Below are 20,190 nucleotides of genomic sequence, written 5' to 3'. Positions count from 1 at the left end.
ATGTCACTGTTTATGTAACAATCACTATGGTGTGGGACATGTTACACTGTTGCCTTCAAATGAACCACACTGACAAAGCTGCAGATCTGCAGGAGAAGATTCTATTGGTCCACTTTTTCATCCTATTCCAAAGGAATGCTACAGTTGCTCTGCCAACATCAAATCTCTCAGTAGAGACCCATCTCTCATTCTGTGGACAAAGGTTGGCATGCAACACACACCTACAAACACCCAAGTATGTGTAGCCGTGGCCACACATATGCTTCTAATGTAGATTTTTACACACAAGTTTATATACATACAACCAGAACCACAAACCAAACCCACAATCAGACAAGCATTTTACATGCAGCCATGGTACATGTACTACACCAACCACACACCCACACTTACCACAAATACCCATACCATTTCTGTCCATTATTTATTATGTCTTTAGGAGAGCAATGGTGCATATCATGCACACAGACAAAAACTGTCAATAAAGGATCCAGTGCTCATGGTGTGTAAAGCTGGTGATGCATGTAACATCTCCCAGATGGTCCACATATGCATTTCAGTGTCTGTCTTCTGAATAGTTTTCTGACAAGTCAGGGTTGAGACATTATACTAGCATTAAACAGGTCAGTGTCTCTGAAGGAACACTGGGCATGTGTGTGTGTGTGCATTTCTTAAGAGACATTTGGTCTCAGTGAGAGTTCAGAGTTCCACATTCATTACAAAACAGTGTGATCACAGGGTCATAGGCATCTCCCTATGTTAAACACATGACGGACAGTGTGCCGGTGCCTTAACTGGGGGAACACATTATTATCTACACATTAGTGTGGGTTAAGGTAGAAAATGAAACCCAAAATTTCCACAAGCACTTCAAGCAGCAGGTGTGGACCATGCTCACACAGCTAGTGCAGAAAAAAGTCGGCAATGATGTCATATCTTTTAGGTAGACATACCAACATGGGCATCAGAATCAAATCCAACCCCATCATTTAATAGTATGTCATATAATATGATACACTCCACATTCTGACATGATACGATGCCAATGAATCTGATCAGGAAGGGGACCGATTTTACCCGTGAGCCCACTACAGCCTTTCCAGGGATGATTTGGCAACGTGTGACATGGGAAGGAAACGAGAGGGGAGATATTTCTCCATCTCTACAAAAACAATACTTGGGCTTTGGGTGCCAGATGGACGTGGAGAGTGTTCTCTGCTCCAGACCTGGCAGGCTGAGCAGGGGAGAGGCTGGGGGCCCGAGCCAGGGGAGAGGCTGGGGGCCCGAGCCAGGGGATGCCTCATCACTGGACCCATTTAGGGATAGAAACATGACCGTGAGAACATGGTCAGTAGAACATGTTTTTTGAGAGCGAAAAGTAGAAAACAAACCCACCTCATCCTAAATATAACCCAGTTTAATTGGTGTACATTTTATGTTATTTAACATGTCATGCATGTATGTTTCAGTTTTTTTCCCCAAGGCCAGTAGTGCAACATGTAACACATTCTCAATCTTCCCTCTCAAGGGTGGAATTTTCTTATTTGGTGGTCTCTCCGCATCAAATCTCTTATCTTATCTCGCCTGACACTGTGATGAAATCGTGATCGTTACGATCATTCCAAGTTTAAGTTGTGAAACTTATATGCAGTGTTCTTTAACAGCTACTTAGAAACTTGAGAACTAATTGGAAGCAACTTCTGGAATCCATTCTAAAATGGCTCTCCTCCAAATGGGACCGGACAGCGAGGAAACATTCACAACGACAACAAACAGCCTTAACGAACTGAGACGAGGGGATAACGTGTAGGTCTCGGTCCTCTGGTACGAGAATGTTTCCTCCGACATCTCCAGTTTCATCACTGGAATCTCAGAGCCTGGCTCCGCCACAATAGAGGACCCTTCCTGGAGGAGAGGGAAGGGGGGAGGGAGGGATGTGTGTGTGCGGAGGGGGGGGGGGGGGGGGGGGTTCAGCGGGGATGTTGTCAGACTGGACTCTGATGCCTGGGAGGATGGGTCATCATGTACCATCAGAGCCAGCTACGTGTCCCCAAACACTAAACCACGCAGCAAGCACACCAAATGACACTGAGAGACCCACACACCCATAAAAGCATATCAAGTAAACATACAAAATACAAACACACTTTCGTCTCTGTGACAGGTCTGATCCCTGCTGATAAGAAACACGTGTCTGGCGAGACAAGTCCTTGCTGCTTCCCAACTCATCTGCTTTTGGCTGATCACCTCATCCCTGACTCATTCTTTGTGTCTCCGTCTCTTCATTTCACTTTCTCTTCTTCAAACTTCAGGCCAGTGTAATATCCTCTATTGTTTTATAGCAATTCTCTCCCTCTGGCACTATTGTCTCTCTATTCCCTGATTCACTTTTCTGTTATGTGGCCTTTATTTCAAAACCTCTCTTTCCTCTTCCTGTTATGAAACTTGCCATTGAGAGGATGACCTCCTCTTCTGTGGTATAAAAACATTGTCACCTTGGGCAAATTGGTGGGTCTTGTTTTTTAAATGCCAGGAAGACGGTTATGCAACATACCTCCCTATTGTTCTGCTTGTAATAATTCACCAATATGGTTACAAGAGCCAAATGTTTGTTGAAATCCTTCTATACTCATGCAGTAGACCAGATTTGTGTGTCTACAGCTCAGCCTTGACGTGCTCAGAGAGTTGAGAGTAGATTTTTAAACAGGTATGGATGCTATCCAACCACTGACACATCCAACTCTTATCTAAAAAGTATCATTTTTGCATCACTTGCTGAAACAGCTAGCACGGTGAGTGGGGAATAACAATAAGATATTTCTTATTACGCAGTATCCCTGCTAACTGTTAGTGACAAGAGGTTATTCCCGTAAAGCCTAACATTTGTCCAAAAACAAGCTGCTCTGTCCAGGTTTGGCAGAGAACAAGGTCCTTAGTTTGTCCTCGTTTGAGGGAGGACAAGAGACCAGCTGAATTCTCTTGGAGAACGTTGCCTTCTCTGGTACTGACTCCCCTATGAACGTTGCCTTCTCTGGTACTGACTCCCCTATGAACGTTGCCTTCTCTGGTATTGACTCCCCTATGAACGTTGCCTTCTCTGGTATTGACTCCCCTATGAACGTTGCCTTCTCTGGTATTGACTCCCCTATGAACGTTGCCTTCTCTGGTATTGACTCCCCTATGAACGTTGCCTTCTCTGGTACTGACTCCCCTATGAACGTTGCCTTCTCTGGTACTGACTCCCCTATGAACGTTGCCTTCTCTGGTACTGACTCCCCTATGAACGTTGCCTTCTCTGGTATTGACTCCCCTATGAACGTTGCCTTCTCTGGTATTGACTCCCCTATGAACGTTGCCTTCTCTGGTACTGACTCCCCTATGAACGTTGCCTTCTCTGGTATTGACTCCCCTATGAACGTTGCCTTCTCTGGTACTGACTCCCCTATGAACGTTGCCTTCTCTGGTATTGACTCCCCTATGAACGTTGCCTTCTCTGGTACTGACTCCCCTATGAACGTGGACACTGACAGGATTCATGATTAGTTTAGCATTTACAAGGCCTGGCATGAGTCTGCCACGTCACTTTGATCACCAGCTGCTGTTCTCTGTAATGGGCCGTGGTATACATCTGTGCACCACTGCTTCCTTCGTCCTCGAGACAGGTTTGGGTGAAAGAGATACACATGCCAATGCTACAGGTGCCTCTGTAAAAGCCTGTTTGCACATCTGTTGCAATGGAATCCTCTTTAAATAGATTTATAGGGAAGGGGGTGACCTTTTCCTACATGTTGGCAGTATTCGATTCCATTAGACTTGTCCCTGTCTGGCCTATTAGCCAAATGTCAGATTTAGCACATCAGCTAATTGACATGCTGTAGATGGATCCAAGCTGCCTGTGTGAGAGCTCTCAACTGATGAAATGTTGAATTGTATTTGTAATGGAAACATCATCACTGGGTGTAGAAAGGTGCTTGGGTTCCAGCCTAAGGGCCTTTGAGTGAAAAAATACACTGTGTCCAAATCTGGAAAGCTTCAGTCAACACCCAGTTGTTGGAATGGAAATATCTCATCTGAGAAGTCACCTTGGATAAAAATCCCCCACTGAATGGACAAATCAAGATGTAGAGTGGAACGTGTTCTGCTGTTATTGTGACTACCGATCTCCTTTCTTTCTCTCCTTCTTTCAAATGGACGAGTAACCTTAGCTGACCTTAAATGGTTCCAGTCAAAAGATGTTAAGTTTTTTTCCTGTGTAAGGTGTGGTCATTCGTGTTACATAGATTTATTGAGTTACAAGACCCAAGTTGCTGCATTTCTAAAAGGATTGGGAGCTTTCTGTGACACGCTCTTTGTTTCTTTTCCTTAATCTAATTTCTGCCATGGAACCTCGGGTCGACAGAGAGAAAACTATAGCACGAACAAAAGCCAGGCCGTTATTTCCCAAGCTGTGCTCTGCTGACCCCAGCCAACATCAACTTCCCTCTAATATCCCACGTAAGGACGCTTCTACAAAGCAGCTCATGGAAACTCAATGACTTTTTAGAGAAGGGGGGGGGGGGGGGGGGAGTGTGAGGGGTACTCTGCAAGGAGCCTTCCACATCTTATCTTCGGTTAAAACGATGAATGTGCTTTCTTATCTTTCCCGCCACATAGTGGTAGCCTAGATGGAAAGGTCTGATGTAGGAAATCAAAGATTGGCTGAGCATGGCTAATGTGCTAATACAGTGCACACTGAAATAGAGCATAAAACAATATTTACAGTATGGTATCAGAGATGACGGCAGTGCACTGTTTCAATGAGGAGGCTTCCAGACATTGTGATATTGTGAGTGCCTAACGTTACAAAAACATTCATCAGTGCGTTAGCACCATTGTTTGGCGGGTGATGATGGGAGTTTGTATTCTGCCAATCATCACTCAGTCCAGAACGGCAAAACCGGAGTGGCAGGGTCTCCCTTTTCCTCTTCAATGGAATGCATCGCTCACACCCAAACAGGACATCCCAAACAGATGCCAGATTGGTGTGAGTGAACCGTGATGAAAATAAAGGGATGACGAGATGATGTTGGTGACGGCCCAGCCGAGGGGCTGTTGCTGCTGCGCTACCCACCAACCTACCCAGAATGTACTTAACTGCACTCTGGTCTACACAGTTCAACCCACTTCACCTACATCACAGCCAGATATCATCATGATTTCCTTCCTGATATAACACTTCAATAAGGTGCTCCAGATACAATGTGCATGGTTTTTCCTCGTTGGGTGCATAACAGGATGCTTGAGCTTATTGCAGCGTCTTGCACTCTACAATATCTGCCACCTGCACTACATACATGTATACAGTATTGAATCCTAGACAGCGATAGCAGACTCTTCTGTACCCTGAGTAATGGAAACCAATGCTAGAGCCAACTGTACACGGTGAGCAGCAACTTTAAAGACTTACCAGGTTTGGGGGCCTTTCCACCAGCCCCTGTTGGACAGAGCAAACAAACAGAGTAAAAATTCAAGTTCTCATTAAACATACACACAAGTTCATGCAATCATGAGAACCATTGTGTGTATTAAAAAAGCAGTGAATATTGTCAGAAAAGTCCTTGGAAGTACCACTCACCAACTCCAAGCCCCCCGGCTCCTAAACCACCCGCCCCGACACCTCCAGGGAGTGCACCGCCAGTACCAACACCTCGCCCTCCATAGCCTCCTGCTAGAACAACAGCACAGGTCAAATACACCCCCTACTTCCACCTCATCATCATCATCATCATGAGTTATCAGCTTGTAAGACTTCTCTCACTCTATAGCCAATGTCTAATACTGCTACGTGGCCATGTTAGGCTTTTATAGGTGTGAAACAACAATCTGTAAGAGAGTCTAATGCCTGCACACCTCATAATAGCACCTAGTAAACTGTCTTAATGACAGTGGTTGGGCCTGAACACTATACTTTGACCCACAACAATGTCATTACTATCGTCGTAACGGAGGTATTCTTAGTTTGTCGCGGCCAGAAAGAGTTAGAACCCCCACCATCTGTTCAACTCTGGTGACTAAACCGTTACCAAAAGCCATTCTGCAGATGTAGACAAAATGTTGCCAAAATGCTGCCCATTCCAGCAGTATGTAAAACAGCTCAAGTGTGGAGAGTAACAGTAGTTAATGTGGTTTCCTGGTCAAGCGCACAGTGAAGGGCATGTGTGTGCAGTGCTGAGTGCATCTGCTATATCTATACACTGGCTGTGATGGTTGAGGACTGGTGTGCTACCCACTTCAGTCTATTTTGAGTAGAACAGAATGGTAAACTCTCTGGTTAAGCCCTGTGAGAAATATTGAACTTTGCCAATAGAGATTGTTTGAAATAGTGATACACTTAATTTACTATTGTAAAGTTTATCAAATTGATCTACTGATTGTGGTCAACATAAGCACACAAAACATCCCAGATTTCTTCCACAGTTGCAATTTCACTAACACACACTCTTGAAAGTAAATTATATCTACTATAAGAAAGGACAAGTTACAGTATACAGTTATGACAGTTACTTGTCAAGTGTTTTCTACTCACCTCCTGTTTTTGCTGGTTTGTATCCCACTGGGACACCAGCAGCTCCTTGTAAAACAACAGACAAAGAGTTATGTTACATAGCATGCGTAACCATCTTTGAATGAAGCTTCCAAAATCCTCCGTCCTGAATGCCGATGTAGATCATCTGCTCACTCTGGGTTTGTTGAGTGGTGGAGCTGCTGAGATATCGTTACACCAGGACCACATGGTTAGCCCAGGGGGGCCTGCATCTCTAAATCTTTGCTGTTACAAAACACCTTTGGAAGTGTTAAGAGCTTGGCATTGGAACATTTACATTGTATTTCAACCTGATTTATGGCCTCATGTTGCTGAAGATCACCACTAGGGCTCATCCAGATGGAACGTTGGGAAACAGTACCCCACAATGGAAAAACAAAAAAGAAAAGGATGAAAAAATGTAAAGGAATGACCAGGATATATGGTTCAGACTTTGACAGTAATGGTTTGTGGCACACATGAGTAAGCCGTTTCGGACCATTGCAAACGCTGGGCTCAGTGTGCCCATTTGGTGCCGGAGGTGTGTGCTTCAACTGTCCGGATGGCTGTTAAATATTTTACACGTTCAACACCAGTGAAACCAAAAAGCCACAGCCTTTAGTGGGTTTAGAGTGGGATAACTATGTTGTCAGTTGGTCTGTGGTTCAGACAGAGACATTTTGTACAGTACAGGGCAAACTGCTGTCTTGTGTATTGCCTGTATTTTCTATCTATGCTGAAGGGGATTCTAACCCTAATGTTCTAAGGTTCTAACTTTTGTACCTGTGCCTAAGAAATCCAACTGGAGTGTCAAAATGGATAGTTGTCACCAGAAACACAACTCATAAAATGCTAAAAAATTATTATATAACCTAAATAATAAATATAATAATAATAATAAATATCTATGTACAATAATTGATGTACATTTCTGTACTGGGGACATGCTGGAGAAGGATAAGAATGCCATGTTACCTGGATAGAGGCCAGCGCCTGGTCTAGCACCTCCAGCTTCGATTCCAGTTCCAGCCGGCACATACACACCTGCAAGCACAGAAAACATGGATGTTCTGGCTTTTTTATGGCCCTCAAGTGAATCTACTTCCAAAGTCAAGTCTGGTCCCAAAGTATCAACCGAAGTCTATAGCCCCCAGTGGAACTGTGTGGTCTTCATGGACAATCCATTAAACAGACTGGTTTCACCAACCTTACCTCAAACAACTGTCATCCTACTATAACTCGGTGTCTGGTTCAGGTAGGAAGACTCAGTAGTAAGTTATAACCCACTTTATTGGGAATACAAACACATCGGCAAATATGTTTCTGCTTGCACCAGCTCTCTTCTGATAACCCACTGGGACACTGTCTCCACATCTGTGGCAGAGAGTTGTGATAGGAAGTCAGGTGGCTGAGCAGGGAGTCAGGTGGCTGAGCGGTTAGAGAATCGGGCTAGTAACCAGAAGGTCGCTGGTTTGATTCCTGGCCATGCACATGACGTTGTGTCCTTGGGCAAGGCACTTCACCCTACTTGCATCGGGGGAATGTCCCTGTACTTACTGTAAGTCGCTCTGGATAAGAGCGTCTGCTAAATGACTAAATGTAAATGTAATGTAAATGATACAAATTCCCCCTTCAGATAGAGAGCAACACGGAACTGGAGCAATGTCAGAGTGCAGGAGAGTTCCTGGTGTTAAAAAGAGCGCCCTGGCTGTAAAGTAGGAGTGTCAAGACTGCGTGACATGATGGTGGTGCTGACTGACAGTGCTAAGGTCTCAGAGTCTCTGGCATGAACAAGCTTGGCCCAATTCTCTTGGCCCTCACCTTCATCCATCAACAGCATCCCTATGATGTAGGTGATCAGGAAACAATGGCAGTAAGAGCCATAGCCAGACTTTGCTTGTCTGATGGTCTGAGAAAAAAAACATTTTGTTTTGATTCTGATGAGGTATTGCAGTTGGAAAGCCTCTTTCGCCAGGCCTCAACACAGCATCCCCCCCCTGCCCCGTTCTCTCTTGATTGTTGGCCTCTTCTCCGAGCAATTCCTGAGATGGTCGTTCTGGATCCCAGACACAGTGGCCTCATGTGTGGAAGGAACAACAACAGAAACATAGAAGGGGAGGAGAGAGAGAGAGACAGAGAGAGAGGAGAGAGAGAGAGAGAGAGAGAGAGAGAGAGAGAGAGAGAGAGAGAGAGAGAGAGAGAGAGACTTGAGTTGTTCTGGGAGGACTTACATCCCTCCTATGGGACCGGTGAGCTCAGGCTGCAATTATAAAGTTATATTTTTGAAGGAAAAACCTGGTTTCTATCACAGAAACGTTGTGTACTGTAGTGAAGATTTTAAGATGATGAGGATTATGTTTAATGAGCATGACATGTGTTGGGAGGCCAACTAATTTAACATATCAAAGGCCTCAATGTGTTCCTTAGTGGGAGCACTGGGACTTGGGAGTATTTTAGTATTTTGTTCACTGAGGGCAGCATCTGAAGGTAAAATCTATTTTACTGTCTGAGTTTGGTCATAGGAGGACATGAGGAGGGGTTCTCTGGATATATTATGTTAAGATACAACAGAAGAAATACTTTGTAGTTGTGTTGTAAAGAAATACTAGGGAAGTGGAATATGTAAATAGAAAGTGTGTGCATGTGTGTCTGTTTAACCAGCATAATCAGGCCAGTCGGCTTCTATACTCATGGTGGAAAGATACTGTAAATCCACAAGCATTGATGCAGGGAGAGGTGAGCAAGGACACCCTATTTTTCCTAAATCCCCATAAGTCACACATCTAAAGCCGATTGGAAAAGAGAGGAAAATATTTGGTCTATCTGGTCTGTTTTTGTTTAGGCATATTCTATTCTCAACCAAGGTCTGTGCCCAGCGGGATTTGTATGATTCATTGCAGCAATAGTGTTCCTTACATGTTTTTTATCCCGATGGTTTCATTTAGAAAACATCATGTTTAAGAGCACAAATGGCTGTTTTTGAGTGATAGTTTATTTGAAAGAGCATGGCAGATGTGTCCTTGGATAACAAATGACCTCATGGTTGAATTTGTGGACAGACGAATGAGAGGATGCTCTCAAACTGTTTCTAATTGGGACAGTGAGAGAACTACAGTATGATGGAAGAGACAGTTTGGCCATTTACAGTTTGACCTTGTACACTCGACTACGGGCTAAGTGTTGAGAACTTGAACGACAAACACAAAGTTTGTTTCTTTCCAAAGAAAGGGAGCAATATAATAAAACGTATAATTCATGCTTCCTTGAAAGTATATTTACAGGCTAGTGTGTATGTTTGTGAAATAGTGTCAGTGTATGAGCGTATTGTGAGAGCGAGTGGCTGACAACCAAGTCAAAGCTGGCACTGTGTTTGGGGAAGGTTATGTGAGTGTATATAAAGTGCATGCAGACTCAGTTCATCCTTGCCCACAGTGGTTGGCAGCTGCAAGGCAGAGAATCCTGAGGTACAGTAAAGTCCCACTGTACCAGCGAGGCATTCGGTATTCTTCACTGCAGCCTGGCCAGGACTTCATTTCACAATCAAAGGGAGGATTTCCTGTCCCATGGTTGAGGAAGAGGGCACAGGGAGTGTTTGTCTGCTCCAATTGTTTCTTCTTGTCAGAATCCTGTTGCAGCACTGCACTGTACCACACCATGGGGAGGTGACACAGGGAGCGCTGGGTTCATGTTGGCCTCTACTTAGTAACTTCACCTTTGCTGGGAATTTATTGGTTTCATATCATCTTATAATCAAATTAAAACAACTATCATTGTGTGGTGCTCATCCTACAGTGTGCGGATTCTCTTTGGTATGTATTGTATGCCAGCAGTCTTTAGCTGTATGTGGATTTGATTAATACAGGCAGGGTCGGACTGGCCGTCGGGAGAGTCGGGAGATTTCCCGAACGTCCGGTCATACGGCTGCGGCATAATGCAACAAAAAATATATATAAAGAATTTGATCAGTACAAGGTTTCAAAAACAAACACACAGTACCTAAACCTGTTGGTTTACATACAACATGTATTTAGTCAGGGATGTTTTATACCTTGTTTTGGGATTTCTCAGTCGTTACATTGTTATTTTGTGTTTAGATTGGGACGTTTTATCCACCAAATGTTCACTAACAGACGGAGAGGATGTAGCCGCCAATGTTTAGTTTGCACATTTAAGTATTAGCCAGATGAATAAGCAACGACATGTTTACCTACTGATAGCTGGCAAAGATTTTTATTTGGTTCTTTCATTTGAGAATAATATCTATGCCGGAGACATATAGCCAGACCAAACAAATCCAACATCTAACGGCTCAGTACAAATAAAAGTGGTAATTTGACAACTCGTTTTTAGTCTTGTATGGCCTGGGTTTATTGGAAATGTGTTAGCAAACACATTCACATTCTGGAACAACTAATGACTTTTAATGACTGAATGGCAAACATATTAGCTATTTATATGGAAGAACTTTTTTTTATGTCCACAATTTGTTCAAATGAAATGGATGGATTTTCCCCAATTAACTCCTTTGCTAACAACTGACAACCACTTTAAAGGCGTTGTTAGTGACATGATATATGGACCACAGTTACAGCAAGCTTGTGAGTAATGCTGTGTTTTCAAGACCCTTCACTGTGGGTGTCTAATAATTGGTAATTTTAACTGTATAATTAATTGCACAGGACGCACACAGAACATACGCACAAACACAGACACACAAGCAGACACATGCACAAACACAGACACACAAGCAGACACGCACAAACACAGACACACAAGCAGACGCACACACACAAGCAGACACACGCACAAACACAGACACACAAGCAGACGCAGACACACAAGCAGACGCAGACACACAAGCAGACACAGACCCACACATTGTGATTGCTGCATTCCCCACCCCTTGTGAAAGACTCAGCGTCATTACATTCGTGATCCCACACAGTCCCTTCTCTCCTTTGAACCTAGGAAATATATGTGATTTGTTCATTACCATCACCTAACCTTCCAGCATTGACCATCCATCTATCTATTCACTACATCATTCCAAGCACAACCTGGAGTGGTGATCTAGTACAGAGGAGATCTAGTGCGGTGGAGAAGACTGCAGATTCTGGCACTTGTACATCGACCGTTGTCAGACTTGTGGCGTCTTGCCGACTTCTTGTCACCATTTTGCATTATATTTTCCAGAGCACAGAAAAGCAGAGGGGTCAAAGAAAGAGAAAAGAGACATTAGTAAATCAATCTGATAGCCTCCCCCGCCCGTCGTAGCTCCTCCACCTGTCCTTTCCCCAGTCAGGCCAAGGCCTCCATGCCTTCGCCTTCCTGACACATCTGCGTAGCAGAGCGTCAATGTGAGGTATGCAAAGTCAAATAAACAGACGACACACAGACGGCACTGTTATAAAAAGGGGGAGGTGAGATTCTGATCTAGTCGTCATCATCCCTCCATCTCCAGCCTTTCAGTATCTTGGCCAAGGCAGACGCACCAGGGGTTAACATGTGGTTGATCTCTATAGGATTCAGAAAAGTGTAAAAAAAACACCAACAGCTGCAAATTCCTCCTACGTGACGGATCAGAGATTTTGAATACTGTATGGTGCACTGAACATGACAGAAACGGTAACTGTGGATATGATACTTCTATGAAATCATTAAAAGGTATTTGAATATTATGTGTATTTTGACAGGATTCCAGGCATACTGTACATATGTTCTTTTGATCCTATTCCAGACACTTGAAGGAATTATTGCTTTAAGTGTAGTTAAATGACAAATGAATACAGGTCTGTGGGCAATCATAGTTCTTATTAATTAATGATAATAGGGACATTGTTGTCATGGGAATAAGAGATCAGTTACCTTATGAGTTCTATTGATATTGTTAAAACACAGGCCAGGAAGAGTGTTCCATATCGAGTGACATTCTTATTTGGAAGATTGCCAAATAGGGATTTTACTATAAAATGACCATCCAAGGCTAAATTTAAAATATCCTAAATCTAAAATAATATCATTTCAAATGTTCTCTGTGACATAAATCATCTCTTTTGACTGGATATAGGCATGTCTACATTCACCCTGTACACATGGGCCCTGCATTTAAGACACTTGACAAGGTATAAAGAATGCCCCAAATCGTTTTTCTGTGGAGACAACTCATTTTTAAAGGGTAAAAATATGTAGGCTGAACTTTGATTAACCACCATAGCATACTATGTATGTGAGCATGAGAAATAGTCCAATACATATTTGTATGTAATACCTGTGCTCTTAACAAAACAAACATTTAATAGAATTCCAAGGTTTACATCACTGTTTTTAAACCTCAACTGAATCATGTATGAGACGCATTAACCCATGTTTATTAGAGAAACATCTATCACATGAATGTATAAAACGTATATGTAAGAAGAGCGTGCAATTTTTTTCATGCCAGATGACTTTCATGGAACTGACGTAATGCATTGAATTGAAGGTTCCAATTGGTAGTTAGTCTTCAAGAGTGTTTTAGTAATGCCTATCACTATGCCTGCAGTGATAAAGGGACATAATGTTTATTTATTAGTTTGTTTGTGAACATATTTGTTTTTGTGTATTCATCCGCCTCTTGCTTGTAAAGAATGAATAACAACATACTGTAAGATTTCTTTCTTATGTTGCTCTTAATCTTGCTGTTTAAAAGCAGGACACCTGAGGTATAAGAAAAATATTTGTAAAAAAAAAAAGTGTTTCCTATAAGTGAAAAAAAAAACAGGGCTTTATGATAGTCATAAAACAAACACTGACAACCTGATCTGAATGTCTCACAGATGGAACGTTCTATAGGAGCCCGGGATCGGCAATGTAATTTTTACAAGGCCTGTTACTGTACTTCAGGATCTGTTGCCTAAGGGTTAATAGCAGACATGGGAGATCATGTAGTGGCCAGTGGAGGGTCAGAAAGGCCCCATTCCTGAGAGGGCTTGTCTCAGAGTATTGTCTCTTTGGGACAGTTCAGCTCACAATCTCATGAGGTCTGCTTGCCGAATAGCTGGAATGAATTATCTGGGTTAACGTGTTTCTTTTTTCAACACTTGGCACAGGTAGCCAACAGACCAAACATCTCCTGAGAGACACATGGTTTGACATTTACCCACAAACGATTACATGGGGAGATGCAAACCATGCAAGCAGGTCTCATTCCTTCGAATGGTCATGCCATTGGATAGGCAGGCCGGTGCTGAAGTGTAAGTGTACAGCAGCGTTATGAGTGCCGTCATACAGGATACATTTGTAAAGGAAATAGGTTGCAACCACAGCATCCGTGTTACATACACATAATACAACATAATAAAATGGGATGTGTGTGCACCATCATGCTACACCATGGATGTTTCCAGCACAGATCTTTTAAAATGTGTGGTCTTAAAGCTAATTATACATCCCAAACCTGTTCTGATTTTTAACACCTATAACAATAGATAGTGAAAACGGTGACTCTCGATTCATAACTAACTGGCCAGTGATCACTCTGCAGAACTATGGGTTCTGTTCTATATGTCCACATACACGACGCAAGCCCCTACACAACATGAACATCAGGCCTGGTTGCTAACAGCCAAACTTACTTACTTGGGGTCAGGTGGCTGAGCGGTGAGGGAATCGGGCTAGTAATCCGAAGGTTGCCAGTTCGATTCCCGGTCATGCCAACTGACGTTGTGTCCTTGGGCAAGGCACTTCACCCTACTTGCCTCAGGGGAATGTCCCTGTACTTACTGTAAGTCGCTCTGGATAAGAGCGTCTGCTAAATGACTAAATGTAAATGTACAACCATCTTCCAAAGATGCCTCCATAAATTGTTTAAGTGAATCCAGCAATAAAGATTATGAGATCTATACTCTGCAATGAGATCTGATTACAGTACTTTTCCCTCCAGGTACTCCATGCAGTGCAGTCTAGCCCTGTGGTGTCACATTAATCCGGATGGCTGTTGCTGGCAATCCACCTAATAAAGGATGGGATTACTGCCAGAGTGGTGCTCAAAACATGTGCCTCCAATAAAGCCTCAAACAGCACTCAGAGATAATCAGATTGGGAGTCTACCAACCAGTGGGGCAACGCTGCAATTCAGAACAAGTTTTGCCTGACATCCAGGTGTGCCACCGGATCTGCCATGATTTCATTCACCTTCAACTGTGGCCAGGGGAGTGTCACTGACGGCAACAATTAATGTATTAGATTCCTCTGAAGTCCAGGGACTGCCTGCCTTTTAGCCTGGCTAAAGCCAAAACAGGCAAACTGGCTTCCAGTGCTGCAAAAGAAAGTAATTCTTATGAGACTGGAAGGAACAGAGCTGTTATTTTCTTCTTTTGATCCTCTGCCGATTTCTGCTTGTCAGGCATGTGTCATTAACCGCTTTGGTCATAAAACAGAAACTAATGACTCTGGCATCAGTTAGTGAGTCCGTCATTTGGATCTCTGTACTAAAGCAACGGACATGGAGGCGTGAAAATGGAACAAAGTGAGATTCACTACACTCTTGACATTACGCATGTAAAAAGTGAACATGCTCTGATTACATTTGTGTGATGGAGCACAGAGGACAGGAGAGGAGAGCTGGAATTGTATTAATCTCGAGAAGTACGAGGAAGCTAACCCACTTGGGTCTCGTCTCTACCTGCTTTGTGTTTAAGGTGAAGTTCAGTATGTGTGACAGCAGCTTAAAGCCCCCCCCCCAATTTTTTTTTCAAATAATTAAAAAGTCTGTCAATGAATTACATCTTGTTCTCACTTTTTCAGTTAGAGATGCTGACTGAACAGGTTTGAAAACGACAGCTTTGCGGGAGAGGCCACTGAGTCCAAGTGGTCTTTTTTTTTTTTTTTTTTTGATCAGGATAACATCCCGTTCACTGTATCCGTCTGACAGATGTTGTTTGTTTGTGGAATGCAAGGACGATCAGTCTCTCCCAAAGTAGGGCATAGGAACTGATGAAACATTTGAGCATTACAGTACCTGCTGAAGGTTGCAGGGTCATATGACGAGAGACATATTTATTAACAAACCCCTTCCCCAACCTTCCCTCTTGCATCATAACTCACTGACACTTGGAGAAAGAAAAACATTCAGAAAAGACTTTCACCCTGGGAATCCATTTGGAGAGCATGTCCAGAGTACAAGCAACCTTTTCTCTATAAAACATTTTTTTTTAAAGGTGATTGGGTGTTAATAGGGTTCATGTTACTTGCAGATAATTTTCACTTCTTTGGACAAGGCTACTAGGTGGTTTCTCAACTATGTGCTCCCAGACACAGAAGGAGCTGGTTTCAGCACCCTGGGAAAGGGTGATATGGATGGGTTTTACGTTCACAAGAGATCAAAGTTGGTCTCCTAAGCCAATATTGATATTTGCTGGCTCTTTCGTATGCTGTAAATTCTGCCTGGGCTAGTCTCGACAGCTGAACTTAGATGTGTTCGTTTCCGTCATGGCAATTGGCTGACAGTTATAGTTGGTGCAAAGATGAGGGTGGAAAATGCTGCCATAGCAAAAAAAGCAAAAGATCCTGAAATATAGCAGGTGTATTGCAGATGAATGAGGTATATGCAGACTTGTCAAAGTTCAGTCCAAAAAGGATTTTGAATCAAACTATCATGATGACTGATCACTACCTTAACTGTTGAGACTAATTGTTTAACTCAAATGTCTGGCGCACTACGTTTCTATTCTGTGTCTAAATAAAAAGCTCCATTAAAACTTCATCTGACATAGTTTGTGAGAATACTTACCAACAGCTGTGGAACAGATACATTAATGAGAGCCGGAAAAATTATTTTGAGCAAATAAATAAATCAGTAGAAAAGGACTGGCTGGGCTGAAAGAACCAAGTCCAGACCTTCATGCTTTCCAATTGAAGGCTAAACAACTCCAGTTGATCGTGGCCAAGGAACAGAACAAGAACAAAATCAAAACAGGGAGGGATGGAGAGAGAGTGAGCTAGAAGGAGAGAGTGGAAACTCAAAGCTCGAAGGACAGAGTGGAAAGCTTAAGAGCTAAAGGTACAACTTTCACCACGCACCCCTTCTCTCGACAAATAGATAAGCTAGACCTCAGATCCACATACATTACATGTGTCCCAGAAACAGCCCTGTGACTTCAGTAAGAGCCAAAGCTGTCGAGATAGAGCCCACACATGCTCAGATACACACTTCTGTCCACATGGGAGTTCATTATGGGTGATTCTATATGATGTAGCTGACTGGAAAGAGGAACCAGCTGGAGTCTTCTCTCTCTCTCTGACATGCTAGGAGATGAGACGGGGCTTTCAATTAAACTGTACAGAGACTCCTCCAGTGCACTGCACAGTTGCTTGACTTAACACTGAGCCTGTTCTCACATGATTTAAAATGTATGTGATTAGAAAAATTGAAAATCTAATCTTCCCATGAGAAATGTAGCTTTTCCATGATAACTAAGTCACAAAACCTTTTTGATGATTTTTTTTGTAAGTTTGTAACTTCTGTTGTGATAGTTACTTCTTGTTCATAATCAGATGCACAGATGCATTGTGGCTGCAGAGTTAATTAAATCTATTTGGACACTGAATCTACATTTACATTACATTTAGTCATTTAGCAGACGCTCTTATCCAGAGTGACTTACAGTAAGTACAGGGACATTCCCCTGAGGCAAGTAGGGTAATAGAACGTCCGGGATTCGAACCGGCAACCATCTGATTGGTAGCGCGATTCCCTAACCGCTCAGCCATCTGACCCCCAATCTAAGGAAGGAATGCTCTCTAAAACACCACTGAGGAGCTCCACAGGAAAGAATATCTGGACTATATTAAGCCTCAACTACAAGAACACAGCACATGCAAATGTGGAGCAGATTACAATTGTGTTTCAAATTATGCTACAGAGAATGAAGTTTCTCATCTGCACTGTGATGGAATAGAATGTTTTGCGAACTGAAAGTGGAATGGAAAGTTTGACTGAAATGATGTTACTCACTTGGACACTTGTACAGAGGGTCAGATAGACTAAACATTCATCAATCATCCCAAGTGGTGGGTGACAATATTATAATCAAACTAATCCAATAATAAAACATCTACCAAATCACACAGGGGATCAGTTGTTCAAGTTATTCTTTTGATACCCTGCGTTTATAGGGAACCATGGGCATAAAGGGAATGTCAAACTAACCTTTATAGATGCATGGTTCCCCGAACATGAAATATAAAAATGTATATTAACACCAACACAAATGGATAAACAATTGACTGGACAGAACTCTGCACCTGTTCAGAAACTGCCAGAGGCAGATGTCACACAAAAGTTTAGTGAGTAGCACACTTACCTCCTTGAAGTGTGGGTTGAATCAGAACTAAGAAGAAGAATTTGTGGATGAGGGATAGAACCTTCCTGTTAGCCATCTCGTTTCAAAATACACCACCCTTCAGCTTATCGGCTGGTTTTATTCTCCTCTGGCTCCTTATTCTCCTTCCCAGCAAGCTAAATTCGTTTAAGATAAAAAAAAGAAGAAAAAAAAGTAGAAAAACGACATGAGACAAGACGTAATTAGGAGAGGGCAAAGACTTTCTATGGATCACGTTGCTTTTTTCCCTCTCCTATGTCTGGTGTGGCTGTTTTTATTCTGGTCACTCCTGCCAACAGAGCAGACTCCAGAGAGCTGCCAAAAGAGAGGGAGAGAGAGAGGGGATGAGAGAAAGTGAAGAGAGAGAGAGAGAGAGAGAGAGGGAGAGAGAGAGAGAGAGAGAGAGGGGATGAGAGAAAGAGAAGAGAGAGAGAGAGAGAGAGCAAGAGAGAGAGATGGAGAGAGAGTGAGGAGGGAGACTAAAAAAAAGACAGAGGGAACAGAATGAGAGGAAGTCTGTGTGTGTGTTTGTGAGAGAGATAGAAAGCGAGAGAGAGACCCCCTCCTTTCCACTCCACCTTATCCAGAAATTGTCTGCCAGACATTCGCAAGGATTGAGAGGACTTATCTATTAAAGCAAGAGAGAGAGAGAAAGAAATTCAACTAGTAACACAACTTGGGAAGTAACCTCTTTCCACCTCTGTTTCCTCCTCTTTATCCAAAATAAGTTTAAAATATTTTTCTGTAGCAGCTTTAATATTAAGCTGTTAACCTCAACACGGGAACCATGAAGAACAGTGAGATTTTGGTCAACTAAAAGCATGCTGAAAATATATCTCAGATGAGATTAAATCAGAGACACAGCCTTAAGATACCTGTCTGGTGTATTGGATGTGTAAAACCACAGTGTTTCTAGCTGAGTAGTGAGAACTAAATCAGTATCACAAAGAAACCACTTTAATAAACAACAGACAGTTTTCGGTTTGACATCTAACAGGATAAATATTTAAACAGAAAGAAAGAAATATTGTCACCTACCACTGTGAATTCACCAGCTTGGGTAAGTAAGAAAGCAAGGTGTGGACCATCTCATTCTCAACCTTGGCATAGCTTGACAATCGCCTACTGTCCTGTAGTCGCTTGCCAGGAGAGGGACAAACTTCGACACCATCCATCAGCCAGGAAGGCATCGTGCCGACATATTCACGACCAGCGCTACCTGTGGGGACTCGGCAGAGCAGAGAGACCTCTGGGCAAAGATCACTCCCTCCTCCTTGCCCTGGATCTCAGAGAGCATTTTGCTCATGGCCAGGATTCCTCTTTTATGAGAATTTCCAAAGTCAGAGCGCACCATATTGTACAGGCATTAAGAATAGTGAATCAAGCTACCGTTTTTTAGGTAGTATAGACGTGGCTTTAATACCTTCACAATCGCGCATCATTTTAATGGTGTATGGGTGAGTCATCTCTCTTGACCTTTCATGCACCAATTCCAAGACAAAGTCCCTTAATAACTCTGGAAAAAGTGTTAATCCGAACCAAACATTCTACCTATGGACAATGTGGTATTCCCTGTGGTATTTAACAAATGAAGTCAATTTCGAGGTTTAAAAAATGATTAACAACCTTTTTTGAAGAACATCAACATCATTTTAGACACATTGCGTCAGTTAAAGGTTTGTGTAGATAATTGAAAGATGCAGCACATCACTGACACGAGAGATCCTCTCCAAACACCTGTGAGCGGCTTCACTTCGGCATCTCGGCAAGTGCAGTCATTTCTTTCCAAAAACGTTGTTGCTGACAGGCTTGTCAGTTCATCTTTCACTTGTCACAGACATATATTTGAGGGAGAGGGAATGAGCGGGGTTACTTATACTGGCAAGACTCACAGCCAAACTCATTTTTCATTCTGACTCCTGACAATACTGACAGCCTACGCACACATTCAAATAGAACTTGTGGTCCAAGATATTATTTTCCATAGAAGCAACATCCTTCATTGATGATCAATATTCCCTCATGCCTGATAACTCAATGCAGCTTCTACTGTTACTCCACTTGTTACCCTTCATAAATAAACAGGAAAGGACTTTGTTGAAGTAATTCCCAGGTATATCTAACATGCCTTCAAATAAAATGCACAGTTTTATGTGTATTAATTAATTTAGCTTCTTGCACGAGCCTCACTAAAGCGTAGGACAACATGACGTAATGGTAGGTCAGTCTCCGTGGATGGGGTCAGATTACAGGATCTCTGTATACTGA

General features: G+C 42.7%; 1 protein-coding gene across 1 annotated transcript in view; it reads right to left on the bottom strand.

Moving 5' to 3' along the window:
* The window catches only part of elna (elastin a), a 46,167-nt gene extending 28,009 nt beyond the window's left edge, over window positions 1–18,158 (bottom strand). The window contains exons 1-5 of the mRNA XM_067246668.1: window positions 17,905–18,158; window positions 7,538–7,606; window positions 6,566–6,610; window positions 5,615–5,704; window positions 5,447–5,473 (exon numbers count right to left, since the gene is read on the bottom strand). Coding sequence (XP_067102769.1) covers window positions 5,447–5,473; window positions 5,615–5,704; window positions 6,566–6,610; window positions 7,538–7,606; window positions 17,905–17,980 — 307 coding nt within the window. The 5' untranslated portion in view covers window positions 17,981–18,158. The remainder of the gene's footprint in view (window positions 1–5,446; window positions 5,474–5,614; window positions 5,705–6,565; window positions 6,611–7,537; window positions 7,607–17,904) is intronic.
* Window positions 18,159–20,190: the final 2,032 nt, after the last annotated feature.

This window comes from Osmerus mordax, chromosome 11 (genome assembly GCF_038355195.1).
Source record: "Osmerus mordax isolate fOsmMor3 chromosome 11, fOsmMor3.pri, whole genome shotgun sequence".
NCBI lineage: Eukaryota > Metazoa > Chordata > Actinopteri > Osmeriformes > Osmeridae > Osmerus > Osmerus mordax.
Note: the sequence above shows the minus strand (reverse complement) of the source record. Positions and strands in the feature narration are given on the sequence as shown.